We start from the raw sequence: 23,556 nt of genomic DNA, 5'->3' as shown, positions 1-23,556 counted from the left end.
ATTATTTTGTTAATAAGGATATCATTCATCATATATTTAAGGAATTAATCCATTTTAAAGTATAAAAATATCTTTCACATCAAGTGTTGTTATGAGATATTGACTTTTGATCTTTGATGGATTAAGATATGTATGGATTCAAATGAATATTATCTAAATGAATCAAATTGTGTTAAAAATATGAGGTTTAAAGTTTAAACAAGATTTTGGTCTTTTAATTTCTAGTTAAATTCTATTTTGGTTCTCATGTTTATAAAGTTATATTTCACTCTTATATTTGAAATTTGTCATTTTAAGAGTTATGGGATAAAAAAACGTTTGAAGATTTAAAACTACATCATCTTCAAATGTGACTACTAGGGTTCTTAATAGGGGTTGACATCATGACAAACTTATAACAAATAATCAAAACAAAACTGTAAAAATATAAAAAAAAAACAAAAAAAAGAAGATAAAACCTAATTACAAAATAAATGATATAATTTGACCCAAAACAAAAATGTAATTTTTTAATACTACAAAGATAAAAAACCTATCCCTCTCAAAAAGTATTAATCTCATAAATCAAACCATACATATTTTTGTTTTTCTAGAAATATGATGAAATCTTATATTATTAAATCAAATCTAATTTAAGAGTAAATAAATAATTGAAAAGAGGGCGAGTGGGAGAGATAAAAGGAGAAGCGGAAAAGGGTTTTTTTAGGCAAATCAAGAGAGAGAGAGAGATTCTAAGAGAGAGCGAACATCATAATCATCATCATCGGCGTTTGGGTGGTTATTCAGTTTCACTTAAATAGTGATACTAAACATGAGTGGTAAAGGCGGCAACAACGGCGGCGTTGGCCACATCAACGGCGGAGGAATACCTGCATCGTCACGAAAAATGGTTCAGAATTTGAAGGAAATAGTGAAAGACATGAGTGACCTAGAGATCTATGCCACTCTCAAAGACTCTAACATGGACCCTGACGAAGCCGTTAATCGTCTCCTTTCTCAAGGTACTCACACTTTCTAACCTCATTCTTCATCTTCTTCGTTATATTAACGAATTAATTTGATGTTTGTTTTTTCCGTATTTGTAGATCCTTTTCATGAGGTGAAGAAAACAAAACGAGATAAGAAGAAAGATACTGCAACAACCGCTACTAGTAATGATTATTATTCGAGGTCTCGGTCCTCTAGTTCTACTAGGCCTCCTCCTCCTCGAAAACCTGCTCCGAAGAAGGAATATCGAAACGGAACGCCGACAACTGCTTATAATGTCAACAACAATCAACCTCCATCGTATAGGTTTACTGCTTATAATATCATATTACCTAATTAAGCGTTTGTTCGATAATTGTTTTTGTTTTTTGTCGAAGTGAATCGAAAATGTAGTTTTAGAAGTGTATAGGAATGTTATAAACTATTTTCGTATGTTGTTTGTGTAAGCTCTACTGTAAATTCTGCCAAATGTTGCTTTAAGGATAGTCTTAGGCTTATCAATTGTGTGTTTTGCAATTAGGTCTGCTGAATCTGTTGGCGTTTTTGATGGATTGCCTTCATTTTCATCACAAGATGCTCCATTGCAGCAGTCTTCGTGGATGGTTAACACTGGTCAAAGATCAATGGCTGACATTGTCAAGATGGGTAGGCCACAGGTTGCTGGTAATATTCCCTCCATCCAGCAAGGTCGTGGTTCCAAGGTTTCAGAGATAAATCGCGATCAAGGGTTCCCTGTTAACCAACAAGGTGATGAATGGCCTTCTATTGAGCACCAATCAGATGTTAATCAATGGCCATCTGTCGAGCACCAATCGGCTGTTAATCAATGGCCATCTGTCGAGCATCAATCGGCTGTTAATCAATGGCCATCTGTCGAGCATCAGCCAGGTGTTAATGAATGGCCATCATCTACTGATCATCAATCAGCTGTTAATAAATGGCCTGTTGAGCATCACCAACCAGCTGTTTCTGTATCCACTGTTGTACATGCTGTTCCTAATTCCGAGCACTATACAAAATCGTCTGACTTTGGTGAAGGGGATTGGCAGCAAAAGACTTATGATAATGAATATGTAGCGGAAGAAGTTCCTGTTCAGAATCCGGACAATGTTGGATCTGCTTCTGTATCTGGTAAAAGTAAATTGGAACACAATCAAGAAAGTAACTTGTACCGGGACAACGATTCCTACCAACCTCATCATCATCCTTTTGATAACAACGGAGGTGACTGATGCTTAATATCTTATCATTTTTACTGTCTTGTATCTTTATTTCAATGAAGAAAGTATATGTTCAATATAAAATGTTTAGCTATCACATAATTAGAGTGCTAGTACCACCAGGTGAATGTGCTTCTTCTTTGAAATTCCTCCATTTTTTGTGTTTTCATGTCTGTTCCCTGCACTTCTCTTAAAAATTTGCATGCTATACTTGAAATATATTAAGGCTTAAAAAGAGCATAGGCAGATATTCTTGTAATGCCTTGGATGCTCAGTCTAATGTGATCTATCATTAGGGTTTTGTTAATGTGTGTTCCCTTTGGGAACTCGTTAAGAAATAAAAACAGCATTTTTTACTCATCCTAATTACTTGAATAAGAAAGTCTTACATGCTTTTAGGATCACGAAGATAGTGTGAATGATTAAAGTCATTATTGTATTACTAATATTGATAATTGTATATTAGACATGTTGCCATTAGGGTTTCTCTAATGGTTTAGAAAGTGTTATTCTATTACAATTATTTGAAATTCACAATTACATAGGGTCTCTAATTATTAGTTTCATAAAATCTTCCTTTCAGTTGAAGCTGCTGCTATTTCATCAGTGGCTGCAAACTTTGAGCAACTAAATTTACACGCAGAGGATCAAGGGACAGAATCTGAGGAGGAAAGTCCTTCAGTAGTAATTCCAGATCACTTACAACTCCACAATCCAGAATGTTTGAATCTGAGTTTTGGAAGTTTTGGAAGTGCAAAAAATGCTTCCCTTTCTGAATCTGAGCCACATGCATCTAGGCCCTTGAAAAATAACTTGGAGGATACATCTGAAGCACCAGGTGTTTCAATAATTGGGTCCTCAGATGCTAGGTATGTGCTTATATAGTACTATTAGTATACTTCACTGCAATGTTCTTGTTATTCCTAGTTTACTTAAAGCATATTTTTCCTACAGAAATCCTGACTATTATGGGGATGAGCATGTTACTACTTCGTCAGATGGAAATTTAGTTCACCGAACTGCCATTGGTGCTGGGACTTACGAGCATTCTTCTATTCCACAAACAGAGGCTTTAAAATCTGAACCCCATGAACCTGTTCAAGAAAATCAATATCCCTTTCCTTCATCTTCACATGTTTATACATATGAAAAGGCTCAACAAGCAGATGTTGCTTTTCCTCATTCACAGACAAGCTCACAGCTGCAGGATCTTTCTCCCTTTTCTAGTGTAATGGTAAGTTTTTAGATTTTTTATAAACAGTATACAAAATACTCAAGTATAGGTCTTAGTTTGTCTTCGTCGAAATGTAGTTGGTTCCAAAATAATCTAAGTTGAGATCTTGTAATGTTAAAAGTGGGGGATGGTCGGTTCTGTGTGGCTATCTATTCCTTTGAGAGAATGACACGAAGTCTCCAAAAAAGCTTGATTGTATAGAAGTGGTGTGATGATAAAATTAGCTTCAAATTTTGATGGACCAATTTGTATTATGTTCAATGATGAAAATGGGAATTTGGAGTTTGGACATATAAATGCCTCTTGGTTGTTTCATTCTTATTATTGGGGTGATAAGTGAGCTATCACAATAATTTTATCTGTGTAAAATTTCACTGCTCAGTTGCTTAAACCTGTATGACACGAACCTTACCCTTACTATAAGGTATATTCCCCCATAAAACCATATCTTGATACAGATTGTTTGTTGCTTTAAATTAGTAAGAACTGGTATTTTTGTTTCTGCCATTTATCATCTACTAATAATAATATTATCTATCAAATCTTCTATCTACGTCTAACTTCTAGTGCTATTATTGCAGCAGGGATATACAAATTCTTTGCCCAGTGCTCTGTTGGATTCAACAGTTCAAATGGCAAGGGAAAATATACAATACTCACCCTTCCCTGCAGAACAACCGGTACCTTCAAAATATAGCAATATTGCTTCTTCAATTGGTGGCCCAACTATAACCATGTCAGAGGTGCACTTCTGCTCTAGCCTATTTAAGTTTTTCAATATATATAGGCGCTTGAGAGAGATTGATTCATATAAACAAATCTTGGTATTATGGCTTACAGAGTATTTGATGTTTTTTAGCCAAAAATTTGCAATGGAATTAAAAATTCATGCTTACATTATATTCAAAACGTCATAATTGTATACAAAACAATTCTAGTTAACAATAATAAGCATTAATGATAAGCACATTGGCTAAAAGATCACAATTTTCTTCCCAGCTATTATGTTATAATGCAACATTGGTTTGTGTTTGTATGACATACCAACTGTTTCACTTGACTACCTTGTGACACCTTAGTGTTCTGACTTGTATCCAGTGGCCCACTTAAATCAGAAGATGATATACTGATTCAGTTACTTATTTTCCTGAACAATTGTTCAAAAACAATAGACATTGTGCTTGTTTTGGCTTAAGCTATATGGGTGGTTTGTGCTATGACCGTACAGAGATTATAATGAACAATTAGCAATTTAAGAGGATTTACTAAATGAGATAAGGCATTTGAATTTCTATAATTATGTGTCAGAATCTGTTGTCTTGTCCTGTGCCCATTCTGTGTTTGATTTAACCAATGTAATTCAGTAGTGCTAGCTTTCTCTATCCCACATTATATGGTAGTAATGTACCAGTGATAAGGTTTATGTATTAAGCCAGTACTACTCGACAAGTCCTTTAATTTCAGATTCCTAGTCAGTTGGGTACAGGTATACCTTAAAGTGTTTCTGACTCATATATATATATATATATATAAGAGTTACATGCTATAGTTATATTTGATACTGTACTTATTCTTCTAGGGAGAGGGAGAACATAGGAATTCAGTCTTCTGACAATTTTATTTGTCAACATGCAGGCTCTAAGAGCAAATAGCATTTCTACACCTCAATCTAATCCACAAGCTCACCCTGGTGCCAATGTTGCCACTGGACCTGCACTTCCTCAACAGCTTGCTGTGCATCCCTACTCCCAACCTACCCTTCCTCTGGGACATTATGCGAATATGATTGGCTATCCATTCTTGCCTCAGACCTATTCCTACATGCCATCAGCATTTCAGCAGGCTTTTGCTCAAAATAGCACATATCACCAATCTCTGGCAGCTTTGCTTCCCCAATATAAAAATAGCATTTCTGCCAGTAGCATGTCTCAGACTGCTGCTATTCCACCTGGATATGGTTATGGAAGTTCAACCAGCATTCCTGGAGGAAATTTTCCTTTGAACCAACCTGCTGCCCCTACCAGTACAACCATTGGATATGATGATGTTCTTAATTCCCAGTATAAGGACAGCAATCATATGATTTCACTACAGCAGGTAGAAAGATCTTCATTTTAGAATGCTTTACCTTCAACGGTTTTATCATAAAAACCATTATTTTATCTCAAAGTGAAGTTATCCGTTAATTTTTTTTACATTTATGCTTTTGAAAATTCACAATCCTTGTAAAGGCATGCACATATTATGTTCAAGACATGGTTCATTTGGTCGTCAACAAATTACTCACATCATTTTTTGTAGTGAGGTGTGGGAATGTTATGGCAGGGAAGGATCTGGGGAGGACAAGCATGGGTGTTGTGCCCCTCCCTCCTCAATATATTGTAAAATTTGTTTTATGTAATAATTTTCTTTTACAAATTACTGAAGATATTTTACCTATGCATATATATATATATTTAATATATTCAGCCTCCCTCTGTTTTCTGGATCAGTCTCTAGTTATGGGATAGTGTTTTCTGTCAATGTTAATTATATTGAAGATAACAATCTGATTGTGTCCCTTTTTGCCAGAGTGAGAATTCTCCCATGTGGCTTCATGGGCCTGGCTCTCGAACAATGCCTGCAGCTCCTCCCAGCGCCTATTACAGCATCCAAGGACAAAATCAACAACCCGGTGGATTTCGCCAAAGCCAGCAACAGCAGCAGCCATCTCAGCATTTTGGACCCCTTGGCTACCCTAATTTCTACCAATCCCAGGGTGGCATTTCTCTGGAACATCAGCAACAGCTGCAACAACTGCAACAGCTGCAGCAGCAGCAGCAGCAGAATCCTACTATGGAAGCATCCCTGGCTGGTTCTCAAAACCAACAATCTAAGCAGTCCCAACAATTATGGCAGAATAGTTACTAATCCTAAACATCTCATGGGCTTTCTCAGTGTCTTGGTGTGAGTTTAAAAGTGATGATCAATGAGGGGCATTTTCACAGTCTAATTATTTATATGTACCATTATTTGGTCTGAAGAGACCATATATGGTTGCTGCCCTGTGCAATGAGGTTGTATTCTCTATATAATTATGCTCTGGATGTTTAACATAGGTACTCTAAGTGTGCTAATTTGGTGTACTCTGAACAATTACTTTCATTATCCCATATTTACTTTCTTCTCATATGTTATAGTGGAAGGTTGATTTTGCTCTTTTTTAATGCATTTCGCAGAAATTGTCTTTGAAACTAAGCATTTCATCATTGACAATTTTATAGGCTTAAATTGCCATCTTTTCCTCTTTTGTTTTCAACACTTGAAATTTATTCTTATACTTCATCACTTTCTATTTCTTTCATATATTTTAAATTTCATAAGATATCAAATTAAAACTTCTCATTTGTCATAATTTTGACATTCTTATAAATTTCTCAAAGGAGATTAAAAAAGACATAATCTATATAATAATGACAAATCACTTTCATTTACTTGCATAGCATCCTATATTTTATTTGTAGTAAAAAAAAATTAATCATCTAAAATTAAATTTTGTAGTTCTTTATTAAATTAAAAAAAAATTAAAGTTTGTTAAGAGGGACAAACACAACTCAGTGATTAGTTTTTTACCAAAAAATGTGAGGGACACCCTTAGAAGAAAATGTACTAAAAAAATTTAAAATCATAAGAACTTTAAGATAACATCAATATTTTAATCAAAAATTTTAATTTTGTAAGATTTTTTTATACGTGTAAATTTGATATAAACAATTCTGTCTAAATTAATAATTTTAAAAAATAATCTGAATTGGGTTTTCAAGTTAGATGAAATGGGTTTTGAAGAGAGAAAAATGTTGCAAAACTTGCAATTTCTGTTTCAGACTCCACGTGGCATAACATTAGTGGCTAAATTAGGTTTGCCAGCAGATCCCAATCGAACCGTTCGTTGCATCTAACACAAGCTGACATGAGAAAGAAATTGCGGTGCAAGTGCAATGCAAGTACTTGTGAATTGTGATTCTAAGACACAAACAAAGAAAATCAAAAGGAGAGAAGAAGAAACATCTTTTGTTCTTTCACAGGTACTATAATCTTTCACTCAATCTCAATTACTGTAGAAATCAAATCAATTATTTTTTGCATGGGATAATTTCGGATGGTTGATTCTCAATTTCAAACGTCAACTTTGGAAAGTTTGTGTCTTTGCTAACAAACAATTATGGGTAGCATTGGTTTGTTCTGAATTCGGGTATTCTTCTTCTCGGATAGATCAACAAGAATGGTGCCTCTCTATAATACTATGTAGAAACTATAAGGTTCATGTAGAGAATGAATACTAAATATAATAAAATTGTATTGATATTAAAATAAATAATATAATAGAGAAGATATAATATTAACTTCTATTTATATTAATAATAGACTCATATTTAAACACGGAAACAAATCATAAAATATATGATTAAATAGTCTTACTCAAAATAATAAAATTATGTTGATATTAACATAAGGGCAGAAGATTCACTTAGTCCAGGATTAAGTTAAATAAATTTAATTTGCTTCTTAGTCATTCATTGTATGAAAATCAAATGATTCAATAAATCTAAATCATTAGATTTTAGAATGAATGACTAAGATATGAAGTTGGTTTTTTTAATTTACTCTTAATGTAAGTGAAACCCCTAATATAAATAATAAATAATATAGAAGATGCAATAATATTAACGTTTGTTTATACTAATATTAAACTCATTTAAATATGGAAATAAATCATAAAAAAAATGATAAAATAGTCTTGTTCAAAATAATAATAATCTTAATATGAATAATATGATCTAAAAGACATAATCATAATATAACATAGATATAAAAATATTAAATAAGAGAATAAATCTTAAAAATATATGAAAAAATATTCTCAGATTTTTTAAAATATGATAATCATAGATATAACATGAGATTTATTTATAATTTTTTTTGTATAAGAATGATACTCATCTATTCTAACATGTATCTTCTTTCCTTGTAATCTTTCATTTTAATTCCTTATAATGATATTTTTCTTCTTTGGTTACTAGAAGATGAATATTGCATGTTTCTCTTGTAGTGGTTGTGTCAGAAGCACAAATGGCATCACTAAAAATGAAGAGCAAAGTAAGCATGGGTTTTTGTTTAACAGGAAAAAAAGATCTTCATGTCTCTACAAAATCAAAAGGAATTTCCAAAAAAGCATGCTCTAAAATAGTTTTTCCTGATCAAGTGGCAGAAAAAAACAGCACAATTCAAAATTGGCAAGATGGTAAGCAGCTTAACTTAAGATGAATTTTATCCACCCTTTATTGTATAACTATATATCCGTGTAAATTGTTTTTCTTTAATATTTAATATTCAATATCAATGATTTAGAGGGTAAGTCTCGCACAAATTACCTATTCATGAATCATGTTGCAATATCTGATTGGTTTGGGACAGGGGATAAGACACCCTTGGGGACAGGACAGGTGATCTGTTTTCGTAAGTCTCAATGTAACCTTAAGGTTGCTTACCTTATAACCTGGATAGAGGTCGTAGGTTCAAATCCTGACAACAACCTCTTTGCTTGCGAGGGTAAGACTTGAAACACAAGTAGCTATATGGAAGCATGAAAGTATTTGGAATGCAAGAGTTCACAAAAACATGGCAGTTGATTAATTTGAAAGTGCTTGTGTGTTGAACATCTTTTAGAACCAATAACCTTCAAGAACCCTAAATCCTATAACATATTCATATTACAAGCCCCCTCATGTGACAATACTAATAGTATGTAAAGATTTCACTAGGTGCTTTTTTTGGGAGGCTTAATTTTTTCTTTGCCTTTTTGCTTACACATTCAAATAACAGTACTGTGGATATTGATTTTGATATGTTCACTAGTTTTCACATAAAAGCAAAGAGATATTCCAAAATATTCATTTTTTTGGACAATTGATTCCTTAATTTATGTGTATGATGAAAGGTTTATTTCAATTTCTAGCATTTGATGGTTCTTACTATTCTTTATAGTTTCCTCAAGGACACTGGTGTGCCCGAAGGATGTTGCAAGTGATGAACCCATCAATAGAAAGGAATTGCTAAATAAAGAAAACTCTGATTCTCAGCAGCCGCAATCATTTTCTCTTGATTCCTCTGCTGTGGGAGAAGTGGTAAACTTTCGTTGTATTTATTTTACGCATGTGTTTGTTGTAATTTTACATTTGTGTAGTTTTTCTTACCTTTGAACTTTCCCACAGTGCACCACTGACATGATTCACTTTCTTTCCAGGAATCAACCAATCCCTGTACAGAAGACATTGAAAGAATTGTTTCGCCTGATTTTGAGCCTCATCATGTCGATTCTCAACATTATACTCAAGGGGATGCCGGTATGACAATTCTGTTCAGTAAAAGTGTATATAATAAATATATCTTTTCTGATCTTCACTAGATCCACTTGGGTCATAGAGTAACCTGGCCTTGCACTTTTTTTGTGTGCTCAGACTGCCACAAAATTTGATTGAGAATAAGCTTCCCTCTGGAAATTTGTGATAATCTTCTCAATTGAAGAGAATGCCTCTTATATTTTATAAGATTACAGAAAATACTGTTCCTCAGTATCCCACCTAGTTCCAGTGAAATTCTAAATCTGATTAGATGGGATCTATTACATAGTGTCTTTTATAATTTGCCATATTTGAAATCTGTATCTATGCCCTGAATTTGCATATGACCTGTCACGTTGCTACTTCACGTAGTCCTTTCAAGTCTTACCAATTTTTATTGCTTATCAATGTAGTGCACATTTTTATGTTTATTCAATTTAAAGCGATGTATATAGACGATAATAAACTGAATGCACAACTATATCTGGCTGCTTATTACTTATGAGTTATGGCTAGCATGTTATGATGTTTTAATTGTCTGTTCTCTAACAGGGAGAATTGCTGATACTGACATGCTCGGACTAAGCACTGATGAAAATGATGAGAGAAGAAGCATATGTGACTATGAAACATGCGATGTTTCAGACTTTTTCATTTCTGACGTGATCATGGCAAGCTTACCCTTTGGCGAAGATTATTTCGATGATGATAACTTTGAGATCATCAACTTTCTTTCTGATTATAAGTCTTATGAGCCAACCTTGTTTGATGTACCTGACCCGGGCATGGTCCTGCCTGCCCTTGAAGACGACGTTAATGTTGGCAGTACAAAAGATAGCATAAAATGTGAAGAAACCATGATGGTTCAAGAAAATGGTAGCTTGTATTCAGCATTGTGTCAGATGAAAAAAGCTTGCAATCAGGATTCCGATGTTAAAAATGACTGCGATAAGACAGAGTGCTTTGATCCACAATTGTTTATCGAGAATTTTCTAGAACTATTAGATGTAGAATCAAATGGTCTACTGGGCCAAATACCGAAGCAGTCTCAAAGAAGAAAGTCAGTAACCTTAGTGCTTGATTTAGACGGTAAGGAATTAAGCATGTTTCATAGTGATTGTTCCAATGTGAATGGTGTCATGAACTTGAATGTCATTTCAATCAGTGGTCCATTCCAGTGTGTCTTACTAGAATATGATTGTGGATTCTAAACATAATTTGCTTGACATTTGTAATACCACTTTTTTCTCCATTTTCATGTTCTTTTTTATGTTGAGTGTTCCAAACTATAATTTCAATTTTATAATCACTCTGTAGGATTTATCTTATGGTTATTAACATTCTTGTGTTTCATCTAAAACAAGATATCAACCTTTTTATCAACAAGATATCTAAAACAAGCTTGTTTGATCCCTTGTGCTGAATAGATAAGATAAGATTTCAGCATAGCTTATTGAACAATCATGCAGTATGCTTCTCTGAGATGGACTTTCTCATTCATCACAATCTGATTGTACATTTTGTCTAGATGTTTATTATGAAATATTTTCAGCAGTTAATTCAATTTATCTTAGTCATACGTGCTCGCTTTTGTGCAGAGACACTTATTCATTCCACAGAGGAACCCTGTGATGATGCAGATTTCACTTTCAATGTTTTTTACAACATGAAAGAGAACACAGTATATGTAAAAAAGAGGCCTAACCTCCACACATTCTTGGAGAGAGTGTCAGAGATGTTTGAAGTAGTTATTTTTACTGCCAGCCAAAGCATATACGCAAAACAACTGCTTGATATATTGGATCCTGATGGAAGACTTATTTCGCGCCGAGTGTATCGAGAGTCATGCATTTTTTCACATGGAAATTACCTAAAAGATCTTACTGTATTAGGTGTTGATCTTACAAAAGTTGCCATAATTGATAATTCCCCTCAGGTACATAACCTGCCACTCTCTTTTGCTGTTTCTATTTCTTTAGTGTCCCTATTTTAAGCACATTCTAATTTCTTTTCATGAATGAAATTCTCTCCTACAAAGTATAGACCCTTATTTTCTAATTTAGTGTTTATACCTTCCTTTGGGAATTTAAGGAAACTAAATATAGACCCTTATATTTATTGAAGAAGTTTAGTGTTTACCAATGCTAATATAATAGGGGATTCTCATATAATAACTAAGTGCATTATAGAAGCTTCATAAGGTGTATTTGGGGAATCTAACAGTATTAAATGAGCACCAGCCTTGACATCAAAGACAGGATTGAAAATATGGAATCATGGAAGGCAGGGTCGGGGTTTCTTCATTGATATTATCAATATAAAACTTTGTCGAATCTCTATGAAATGAAAGTATTCGTTGATATTAATCTTTGCTTCTTTTTTTTATTGTAAATTTCAGGTTTTCCAGTTGCAAGTGAATAATGGTATTCCTATAAAGAGTTGGTATGATGATCCATTGGATTGTGCACTGATGTCATTACTTCCTTTTCTAGAGATCTTGGCTGACGCTGACGATGTCCGCCCGATCATTGCGCAGAGATTTGGTAACAAAGCATAAATTTCTCATTAGACCAAACATCTCTTCCTATTTTATGTGTCTAGATTTAAGAAAAATTGGCCTCTAATTAGTCTCCTTTTCATGAGTTATTGAGCAGACCACGTCTTCTGTCCCACAAAATGTGTCACTCCACGTGTCACTTGATGTGATTGGTCAGAGAAACATTTAAGTATTGAAATTTTAACTTAAATATATTTTTTCAACCTATCACATCAAATAGCACATGGAATGACACATTTTGTGAGACAGAAGATGTCCTCCCGAGATTAAGTAACCTATACAATAAGCTATTGGTTCCCTTGTCCTCTCTCAGTTTACATGTACAGAGTGCACTGCTTCTCTTGAAAAGTAGTTGTAGCAACCATCTCTCTTTTTCTTCTTTCCCTAGTCCTTGTACAGTTGAGGCTAGTATTATTTAGTGGGAGTGAACTTGGAATGTTATCACATTATAGAATATAGTTCTTAAAGTTGTATATTTTCATTGTGTTCCATATGAAGGGCCAAAAGAAAATTATGTGCTAATTGAAAAATGGTAATAACAATCTAGTTGACTTTACTTGATCTTTGTTATTTATTGCATTGCTGATTCAGGCTTCAATTATTTCTTGCTGTATATACTCTTCTACTCTAGGACTATACTTTTACTACTACATGAATCAGTGATGTAATATGTAGAAAACAGAGGCAAAATTTTGTTCATCAATTTTTTTATGAATTGGACTCTTATGGAAAAGCAAAACAGATTGAGTATAAGCTAGGATAAGATTGAAGAGAAAAATGTATATTTGTGTTTCAAACAATAATAAATATGCATTGCCATGGTAAACAGAATTGAAAAATGTACCCAAACAATAATCAGAAATATAGGACAATAGATATAGACATCATCAAGTGTGGTAGAATGAGTGACAAAATAGTGTTGAGAAAATGATAATGATACCATTCTTTCACCAAGATTTCAGTTACATTAATTTTTTTTTAATAACACTGCTACTAGATAGTTGAAACTGATTCTTGTCATGTGTATGGAAAGGTTTTGTTGCAAGATGTAAAACACATTTTGATGATTTCATCACCTTAAAAGAAATTAATTTTTGACTATTTGTCGGGGACAACCATGATGCACGCGCTCAAAAGAATTAACAACAAATCAAAAGAAACTTATCTGTGCACTATTTGAGTGGCACTTTGGGTTACAAAAATTATAATTGGGATTTGGCAAAAATTCTACAAATGAAACAAGTATGGAGAAACATTTTGGACTAATAAACACATTTTATGCTCTGTGTGCTAAATAATATCATATAGGTCAGACTCAGAATTTCACCTAAATTACTAATATTACTCCTTATGTTAGAGGCTTCCATAAGCCTACTTTGAAATAGTAAATATATTTATATTGTTACATGAAATAGTCTAAATATATTATTATTTACTTAATTTAACATATTAATTTCTCCAACAAATTTATTTTTATTAGGTTTTTTTAACTATTGCTCAAGGAAGATGAATAACAAAAATGATATAATCAATTCAAAGGTAAATGTGTCAACAATGTCAATAAAATTGACATGGGTAGATGAATTTCTTAAGATTAATATGAAGAGTTTTTACTGTATTTATGAATACAATTTTATTAATTATTTAGTTTTAAAAAGAGAAAGAAAATATATATACTGACAGTATATGAGTTTTAGTTTTATATATTGTTATTATATAGATAATACATTCCACTTAAAAAACAAGATATAGTTATTTAAATTTATCATGTCCCCTAGTGCATTTTCCTCTTTCTCTCTACATTCACTTGTAATGTTGCTTCTCAAACTTTTCTTAAATAGAAGTCATTTAATACTAAATAAAAAAATTGAGTATGTTTTGTAACTCTATATTATCTTTGTGATAATTAGGAGGATGAAGAAGCATTTAAAAGTTAGGGTGAGAATGAGTGAAAGAAGGGTGGTTTTTTATTCGATCTTAAATATTGAGAAAATAAATTTTTGAATTTAAATATGACTTTATTAGCAATTAAATATAATGCATATTTTATTTATATAAAATTTATCAATATTACTTATTATTATTTTGGACATATAATAATATATAAAATGATAATCATCATTTGTAATAACTAGTAAAAACAATTAAAAAAACACCACACAAAAATATGAAATTATATTAATTAATTTGTTGATATTTATATGGGGATTATGTTTAGGAGGTTTGTGTGTGGTGTGGAAGAGAAAGATGATGCAGTATACTCTCCCAACCTCTCAACGAATATTACCACTTCTTCCATCTCTTCCACCTCTTTCACCTTCTTCATTCAATTGTGCTTTCCCATTCAATTTCAACCCTCCTTCTTCTTCTATAACAACAACAACAACAACAACAACAACAACAAATCCAACTAAAACTAACACTACCCACTTCCGCACCACTGGTACTATACTAAACTTTTTCACTCCTTATCTCAATTTCATTTCCTCACTTCAATTCAATTCACTTTTTTGTTTGTTTCTACAGCTACCCAAGGGAACGTTGCTGTTGTTGATGTTGATGTTGATAACGACAGTAGCAATAGCGAGAAGGAAATAAGAAGAGGGTTTATTGACATCGGTTACTTATCCAATGTTCACGGTCTTCAAGGCCAAATTTGTGTCAAACCCACCACCGATTTCCCTCAACTCCGCTTTTCCACTGTAACTCATTCTTTCCCATATCGCTTCAATTTTTACTTTTTCATTATTTTTGTTAACATGTTCTCGGAAACGTATTCGAGACAAAAGACTGTATACATCTCCCTTCCCCATAAACCCGCTAGATGGGAGACTCGTGTATTGAGTCATTATTTTTTTAATATATTGTTTCCCAAAGATTGATTAATGAATGATTATTGTATGTACTACTAGCCTGGGACTAGGTGGCTGAGGCAGAATGTTTTGGGTGAAGAAACCATTCAGGAGGTTGAGCTGGAGCAAGGTAGAAATCATCCTGCACATAATAGTTGGATACTCAAATTCAAAGGAATTGACACTGTGGACCAGGTATGCAAAAAATACACTACCATTACTGAGATTTAATATACCATGATGTGTATTTTTTCGGCATTAAGCTTGTTTGATTCGGACGATATCTGTATAGAAACTGTTCATGCAAAAGTAGACAAATGACTAGAGAGGTTGGCCTCTTAGGATCGGTTTCGAGATGTTGTATATGTTTGTAACCTGTCTTGCTTAAGGTCCAACGATTCCCATATTACATATATATATAGGGACCAATGGAGTGAGAAATTGGGGTTTTGGTGAGGAGGATGTCGAGGAGTGTTGGGGTTTAGTTCATGGTTCAATTGATAACTCGGCCAATCTATGTGAGGTAGACCTTGGTCGATTCAGGGAGTATAAGCTTAGTGGGACTGAAGGTAGGGCTAAAGAATTGATGTTCGGGTTTCAGCTCGCCCCAATGGTACACCCATGTAAGGTTGAGTTAACTTGGAAAGGGGTACCTCAACTTGGGGAAGTACACCTTGGTGGAGGAAGATCAAACTCATATGGAGCTAGAACAGAAAAATTTGGAACAAATTAAACAGGATGAATAAGAACACAAAAATGCAGAAAAAATAATGAAATTAGACAGAGGAAAAACAAATAAAGGGGTTGGAAAAGATATGAAGGAAATTAAGATGGAAGTGCTCATACAAATCATTGGAAAATGGACAAATGAAGTATTCTTTACCTTGGACAACCTCTTTCCTTTACACGATTCATTACCTCCCTCTTTTTCTCCATGTTCTCTTTATTATTAGCCCTTTCACCAATCTTACTTTCTTTGTTTTCTTCAACCCTCTCATCATCTTCCTTTTAATTGTCATCAACCCTCAATACAAGTAATACTTCATTACAACCACTTGCACCGAGTGTTTCTCAGACTGTGGGTTGATACCGATCAAAAAGAAGAATGGTGAGAAGATTGATAATAACAAAGAAAACAAGAAGAATGATGCGAGGACTGGTAACAAAGAGAACAAGAAGAAAGAGATGGATGTTATGAACTTTAAAGGAGAGAGGTTCTCACAGGATGAAGAATACTTGACTTCCCCACTTTGCAATGATTTGTATAAGGTCATATATATAATAATCAATGCTTGCATAGATGTGAGCACTTCCATTTCACTTCTCTTTATATATTTTCCAGCCCCCTTTATTTGTTTATCCAGTATGGAATGCCATTATTTTTTCTAACCTTTGTTGGGTTATGTTTCATCCTTGGTTAATTTGGTCTTGTTTTTGCATTCCAGTTCTATGAGTTTGTATCTTCCTCAAACAGGGGTGTACCTATCAGGTTGAGGTACCATTGCCGAGTTAACACAAGCTTAAGCTGGTGTACTATCAAGTTGAGGTGAAACACGCACACCGGCTCTTTGGGTCGACCTTCATATATGCTAAGCTTGTAGTCCTTGAACCCATTGTAGTTAGGATTGTATGAATTGCACGATTCAAATTGTGTTTCGAAACAATTATGAACCCTAAATATACAAATCTGTGTTTGTATTGATTATGGGTCAGAATTGTTGAATCATAGGCGAATTATATAGGTCAAGGTTCTGGGTGTTTTTTCGATTCGAGCATGACCTGCGGTCTTAGAAGACAACTTCCTGAAGTAGGTGGTTGTAGCCAGGATCTCACCGGTGTTCAGCCTGTGAACGCCTGGATACTCTGGCAATGAGGCTCCGTTGGTAGGCTGGCCTGTCATAGGAGAGGATGAAGGTGTTGGGGTTGATGGGAGATGAAACAAACTCATATTTATAGACCTGAGATGGTAAGAGTTAGATGAAAAAACAGTGGGCGGGCTGATAAAAAAAATGAAAAAACAATGGGCGACAAATTTAAACAAATGGGTGGCTGGAAAACATGTAGGTTTTCTAACTCATTTCTAATTAAACAATAGAGAAAATAGTCCAACTGACATTTTATGATTTTAAATAAAAGTAATACACATAATTGATGGATAATGTAAAAACCTTTATACGAACAATGTATTGATGTTAAAGTCAATAATAAATAGTAAACAATGTTGATAAACAAAATTATGGGAAAAGACTTACTATTAGATTCTAGTAAATGTTGACTGAAATAAATAATAATTAATTTTGAGAAAAAAAATTATGAAATAATCTTAATAATAAATACATGAGTAAGTTATACTGACATCTCCTGAGTTTTAGTAAAATTACACAAATGACTTATCTCTATTTTGTACCTACACAAACCACCCTTATTCATATACATACATTACACTGACTAACCATGCAGGAGATATAAGTGTAATCTATATAAAAAGCGTGATGATTATAATTAAGTTAAATAAAATATAGTATATTGTGGAGACAAGTCCAAATAGTGTAAGAGTTGATATATCTTCATTATTTTTGATTGGTTACAAAATACATCAATACTTCTAAGGAGATATTGACAAAATACATCATTACTTATGCTATTTGAACTTATCTTCACAGTATACCATATTTTGTTTAACTTAATTATATTTATCACATTTTTTGTTTAAAAGATTAAACTTATTACTCTTGTAGGGGTAGTCATTGTATTTATGTATATAAATTAGAAGTGGTTTGTGTAGGGGCAAGAGGAAGACAAATGTATGTATACTCTAGCCGAGGTCTAGAGTATAGATAATCATGCATAAATGTATGTTATAACTATTTCGAAATAACATGTTTTGTCTAGTAATAAAGAAATATTACCATTCACTATTTGGAAATTAGGCTTTCTGGTTCACAATTTGACTCCCAATATTATAACCATGCCCGAACAAATCAAGGTCTATCTCACGTAGGTTGGCCGAGTCATCAAGTGAACCATGATCTACACCCTACTACTCCTCGTCGTCTTCCCCATAAAAACCTGAACTTCCCATGTCACATAACTTCCTCTATTGGTAGATGTAAATCCTTGGACCTTATGAAAGATAGGTTACAAACATATACCAACATCTGAATTGAAACTGAGAGGTCATCCTCTCTTGTCATCAATCTCCATTCACTCTTGTGTGAACATAAACTGCTTTTTCCTTTCAAGTAAGGGTGTTTGTGGGTTGATTTGGATTGGTTTTGGGGTAAAAAGTCATCTTATTGGAACATAAATATCACATGTGGTTCGAGTCGGTTGATTTAAGCATCAAATTTGGTATGAACTAAAAATTACGAGCGGTTGTGATTTGGCTTTTTATTTTTGATTATTTACGTTTTTATCCAAATACAACTTTAATTTTATAAGTGTATGTATTGATTTTTATTTTAAATAGTAAAATAAAATATTATGGTTAATTGTTTGATTATTGAGATAATGTATCCAAATGAAAGTAATACAAAAAATAATTCAATCAAAGGTATACATCAAATATCACAACTTAAAGTAAATATACAATTTTAGATTAATTAATATATAAAATATGTAAGATGCACAATTTGATCGAGTTTTATACATGAATCCAAAATCTGATCTGATCTGACCTGGCCTGTTCTTTGCAAAACCAATCTAAAATATTTTTTTTATTGGTTTGTAGTTTTTTGAATTGGTTTACAGTTTTATTTTGGAACGATTTGGATGTGAACATGCCCTACTTTCAGGTGTGGTTTAATAAACTTGATGAAAGTATGAAAAAGAGGTTTTCAGGGAGAAAATTTGTTTTAGGGAAACTAGAGGCTGAAACTTATTTGAAAAAATGAACTAATTGCCGAACAAACATTATTAATCTAAAGAAATAACTGTCATTTTTTGTAATTTACTACATAAATGTGATTTTTTCGAACGGTCAAAACAAAATAGATTATCATAAAAACTCTTTTTCATCAAGCATATCTTAACAGGAAAACAATTCTTTTACAATAGATCATGATAACAATCTATCACTGAAATAATCTATTTTCTGTTGCTAATCCAAACACATTCATTTACTCGTATCATGCAGGCTAAGATGCTTACTGGCTCTACCTTGCTTGTCACCGAGGATGAAAGACCAGAGTTAGAAGAGGGTGAATTTTACACACATGATCTTGTTGGGATGAAAGTTTTTCTCAAGGTTCCTATGAACCATTTTTCCTCTCCTTATTCATTATTTTTTATTCAATTTTTTGAAATATTGCCATTTAATGGAACCAAAGATTTTCCTTTCCTATCCATTTAACTTTATGTTATATTTTTTAGGTCTATAAAATTAACTTGGTGATCCTCATTGATGAGCTATTACAGAAATGACAGCTTTTTTGCCATGTTAAAATATAGCCTTTCACAGATTTGTTTTTTTTGGTGGAGCTCTTTTCTTTGCATACATATATCCTACTGACAGCTATTTCTTTGTGAAACAGCAAATGACTCAGCAAATGAAATGCAAAGTGCTAGTATAGTGATTCAAATGCAAACAAACTATTATCAATAACCTAAAGATAATGTTATAATATGTTGCGTGGTATGGGTATGATACATGTAAGAGATACATTTTAGAAAATCAAAGATATGGGTATGTCAATATAAAATTTTTATGTATATATACTTATATAAGTATATAAAAAAGGTAAGAGGGTCGTCACCGACACTGCCTGAGGATGCGAGTGTCGTAGGATGAGAAGTTAAGACTCATTACCAACTGAGATTTCTAGCCCAAAATGACACAGTTTTGCAATGGTCACTCAGTCAGCACCATAGGAGTACCCTGCCGTACCCAATCCGTGTAACAAATAAAAAAACAATTTGATATAATTCTTACATATTCGGTACATACCCATGCATATCCAAGACATACATCACCATTTTTTGAAGTACCCAGTTTATATAGATTTATGCAACTTTGAATTCTTCTTCTTTGGTATTGTATTGCCTTATTGTTTTTAAATCCTTAAACTGAATTTGTTTACCTACAACACCTTTTCCTATCAGGAAAGTGGAGAATTTGTGGGAACTGTTATTGGTGTTTTCAATAGTGGAGCTAATGACCTTCTGCAAGTTTCCCTTGATTCATCTTTTGGTATTCTTGATAAAAGTGGAAAGTCAAGATCTGAAGAGGTAGAAGCATCTGGTCAGCTTGTTTTGGTGCCTTTTGTGGAAGCAATTGTTCCGGATGTTGATACAAAAAGAAGAGAAATGCATATCACACCACCCAAGGGGCTACTGGAATTAAACTTACGATATGATGAGAGGTCCAAAAAAGAAAGGCGCCAACTTGTGAGGCATACTGCCCTATACTTTATCACCAAGTTGTTACTTTTTGGAATTTTTTGAACAAAACATTGATGCATACTCTCCTATACTTTTTGAACAGGTTCAATGTTTTGTTGTTGTTTTTGTGCTTACTGCTGATGTTATATTACCTTCTTAGTCTCTCCCTTTTCAAGGCAATTTTGTGATTAAACATTCGTTTCAATTATATATGTTTTACCTTGGCTATTTTGCCTTCAGAGTAAGCCACAATTATGTATTAATTGGATGCGGTTTTTATTAATTTGTATGATAACCCAGCTAACAGATTTGCATTATTGTCAACCTTAGTGAAATTAGATTTTCATAATGTGGCATTCTGCTATGCCTCTCAATAGTTGAACTTGTATCATTTGAATTTTAAATTGTGTTTTATGGGTTAATTTTCCTATCATAATGACTGGGTAGCAATTGATACCACCTACCAAGAAATGATATGGATAATTCATTTTTTTGGTATATTTCAGGAATGGAAAGAAAGGAAAAAGTTTCAAAAGCGCCTCATAGCAGCGAAAAAGAAACTCGTTGAAATAGAGCAGCAACATGTATTTCATGGACTTCGATATGGAGAGAAGGAACAGAGGAGCTTGCTTAGTGATCAGATTGTTGGTGTAAACACCAAATTGCTTCAGGAGGCATTACAAGGTCTTCAACAACCTACCAAGAGGCAAGTTATTGTAAACCATAGTTATTTTAAGCTTCAACACCTTCATCCCCCACCCCGACAAAAAGAAAGAGAGAAACTATTTCTGTTATCAGTATGATCCAATACTAGGTTTTAGAAATGACTACTCATTCTTAGATAAACTAAATTATAAAAATATTAGTGTTTTCTGATTTAATTGTTCATTTTTTATGAACTTGACCATACGATCATTGATTTTTGTGGCTTGTTATGTCACAATTTCTCGGCCCTTTTTTATTACATTTGTTGGAATGTTCATTTGTGTTTTAACTTCCTTAAATTCAGATGGAATGCAGCCGAGGTGATCAGTGCTTCAGAAGCAAAGCTTATTAATAGTTTGCAAATATCATCCAAATCTTCCTTACATGGAAATGGAGATAACATTTTGCAAGACAAGGGACTCAAGCTCATGTCTGAGGGGAAAATGGCTATAGTCCTGCTTTTGAATGAAAAAGAGAATCAGGGGTTCATTTGTGACCCTGACATAGTTGAGAATGAAGCGACAGACACTTTACTTCTCCCACTTCAAAAGTTACTCTCTGATGATGGAAATTTTGTAAAGGTTGTAAACTTGTGTTTTTAATTTTTTTATTGTCGGTAAATATGCTCCTGATAAAGATTAACTATTGTGAAAATCAATTTATTGTCATAATTGAATTTCAACAGAACACCTCTTCAACAAATATTCAAAGAGAACAGAAAAACTAGCATTTTAATGTTGTCCATTTCATTTCCAATGTGATGTTTGTTATGAATCATGCTGGAAAAAAGATGATATAAGCTGATTTTTAAGGTATCATCTAAGTGACTTTTTGAAATGACTGTATTAAATAAATTCTCATCATCTAATGAATTTGCATTTTTTGCAGGATAAAGATCGCGAGGTTGTGCCTTTAATTTTGGTTTCGTCAGCCCAACAAATTGAGTCTTTAAGAAAGCTGTTTACCAACAACAATCACTTTGCATTTGACTCTGAAAAGGTTCACATCATGCCGAAGATCTCCCTTTTTTGTTTTCTATTATCTTGGTCAAATATGTACTAAAGTTTGTCAATATCTCTGTATTGTGGTCCAACTTAAATATTCTTACTGTTCATCGTATTTTTTGATTTCTACAATCCACATTACCTTCCATTTTGAAATTCTACTTCACCTGTAGTGGTTTAGTTTCGGGACTCGTAAAATATGGAACATTGCCTGTTCATTGCTTGGAAACTGAAAATATCAATATTGCAGTAACATTTAACTAATACTAGTTTCCTTTTAGGATGTGGTTATGCATGCTATAAATAATACTACTACACTGGATAAGTGAAGTGGTGGTCATATGCAAAACATCAATGGTCAATTTGTACAAGAAATAATATAGTCTTCATTTTAACTTTTAAATGGAAATCTAGTGACAATCTCTTCTCAACCTCGTGCTTATATAATTGGCTTCTAGTGTGATCACAATCTTAATATTTTAACCCTCTTGCAGATATGGTTTTTGGAGGAAGAGAAGCTTCCGGTTGTTAGCAGTTTGCCTGAAGGACAAAACAAATATAAGATTCTAATGAAGTCACCTTGGGAAATACTCCAAACTCCTGTTGGATCTGGAGGGTTTATTAGCTTGTTTTCAAAGCATAGCATTGCCGATAATCTTATTAACCTCGGAGTTGAGTACGTTGAGGTCAGATTCTTTTTTCTTTTCATTTTCCGTTAAACATTGATACCCAGTATAGATGTCGTTAGCTAACACATAATCCTATAAGCAAGGCAGACAATGAAATTTTTGTTTGGTTTTTTAGTTCTTTAACTGGTTGATTAACTGCTGAAGTAACTTATTACTCTTGTAGGGGTAGTCATTGTATTTATGTATATAAATTAGAAGTGGTTTGTGTAGGGGCAAGAGGAAGACAAATGTATGTATACTCTAGCCGAGGTCTAGAGTATAGATAATCATGCATAAATGTATGTTATAACTATTTCGAAATAACATGTTTTGTCTAGTAATAAAGAAATATTACCATTCACTATTTGGAAATTAGGCTTTCTGGTTCACAATTTGACTCCCAATATTATAACCATGCCCGAACAAATCAAGGTCTATCTCACGTAGGTTGGCCGAGTCATCAAGTGAACCATGATCTACACCCTACTACTCCTCGTCGTCTTCCCCATAAAAACCTGAACTTCCCATGTCACATAACTTCCTCTATTGGTAGATGTAAATCCTTGGACC

General features: G+C 33.3%; 3 protein-coding genes across 6 annotated transcripts; all 3 read left to right on the top strand.

The window, feature by feature from the left end:
• LOC109360792 lies at positions 686-6,610 on the top strand. Of its 4 annotated transcripts, none has more exons than XM_019605947.1 (8): positions 686-1,001; positions 1,086-1,293; positions 1,508-2,211; positions 2,791-3,076; positions 3,162-3,441; positions 4,026-4,184; positions 5,077-5,538; positions 6,013-6,610. In XM_019605947.1, exons 1-8 carry the CDS (start codon positions 812-814, stop codon positions 6,349-6,351), a joined length of 2,628 nt encoding a protein of 875 aa, XP_019461492.1. In that variant the 5' UTR covers positions 686-811; the 3' UTR covers positions 6,352-6,610. The 4 variants fall into 4 exon arrangements, with proteins under 4 accessions (XP_019461492.1, XP_019461480.1, XP_019461473.1 ...); XM_019605935.1 differs by having other exon boundaries at positions 4,023-4,184; XM_019605928.1 differs by having other exon boundaries at positions 1,508-2,217.
• On the top strand, positions 7,387-12,626 carry LOC109360783. Its single transcript, XM_019605908.1, has 7 exons — positions 7,387-7,505; positions 8,531-8,722; positions 9,466-9,605; positions 9,725-9,824; positions 10,374-10,910; positions 11,420-11,757; positions 12,220-12,626. The coding sequence occupies exons 2-7, from the start codon at positions 8,551-8,553 to the stop codon at positions 12,376-12,378; spliced, it is 1,446 nt and encodes a 481-aa protein (XP_019461453.1). The 5' UTR covers positions 7,387-7,505; positions 8,531-8,550; the 3' UTR covers positions 12,379-12,626.
• On the top strand, positions 14,596-23,052 carry LOC109360777. Its single transcript, XM_019605895.1, has 9 exons — positions 14,596-14,821; positions 14,905-15,080; positions 15,291-15,425; positions 19,366-19,476; positions 20,331-20,615; positions 21,116-21,315; positions 21,619-21,895; positions 22,203-22,313; positions 22,813-23,052. The coding sequence occupies exons 1-9, from the start codon at positions 14,626-14,628 to the stop codon at positions 23,035-23,037; spliced, it is 1,716 nt and encodes a 571-aa protein (XP_019461440.1). The 5' UTR covers positions 14,596-14,625; the 3' UTR covers positions 23,038-23,052.

Source organism: Lupinus angustifolius, chromosome LG01 (assembly GCF_001865875.1).
Source record: "Lupinus angustifolius cultivar Tanjil chromosome LG01, LupAngTanjil_v1.0, whole genome shotgun sequence".
Classification (NCBI taxonomy): Eukaryota; Viridiplantae; Streptophyta; class Magnoliopsida; order Fabales; family Fabaceae; genus Lupinus; species Lupinus angustifolius.
This window is presented reverse-complemented; position numbering and strand designations above follow the sequence as displayed.

Excerpts from the sequence above, each read along its gene's own strand:
- LOC109360792 (XM_019605920.1), top strand. The coding sequence starts at position 812 with ATGAGTGGTAAAGGCGGCAACAACGGCGGCGTTGGCCACATCAACGGC. Across the intron at positions 2,218-2,790 it reads TGATAACAACGGAGGTGACT|TTGAAGCTGCTGCTATTTCA; the intron begins GATGCTTAATAT and ends TCTTCCTTTCAG. Across the intron at positions 3,442-4,022 it reads CTCCCTTTTCTAGTGTAATG|CAGGGATATACAAATTCTTT; the intron begins GTAAGTTTTTAG and ends CTATTATTGCAG.
- LOC109360783 (XM_019605908.1), top strand. The coding sequence starts at position 8,551 with ATGGCATCACTAAAAATGAAGAGCAAAGTAAGCATGGGTTTTTGTTTA. Across the intron at positions 9,606-9,724 it reads CCTCTGCTGTGGGAGAAGTG|GAATCAACCAATCCCTGTAC; the intron begins GTAAACTTTCGT and ends CTTTCTTTCCAG. Across the intron at positions 11,758-12,219 it reads TAATTGATAATTCCCCTCAG|GTTTTCCAGTTGCAAGTGAA; the intron begins GTACATAACCTG and ends TGTAAATTTCAG.
- LOC109360777 (XM_019605895.1), top strand. The coding sequence starts at position 14,626 with ATGATGCAGTATACTCTCCCAACCTCTCAACGAATATTACCACTTCTT. Across the intron at positions 20,616-21,115 it reads AAAAAGAAAGGCGCCAACTT|GAATGGAAAGAAAGGAAAAA; the intron begins GTGAGGCATACT and ends GGTATATTTCAG. Across the intron at positions 21,316-21,618 it reads CTTCAACAACCTACCAAGAG|ATGGAATGCAGCCGAGGTGA; the intron begins GCAAGTTATTGT and ends CCTTAAATTCAG.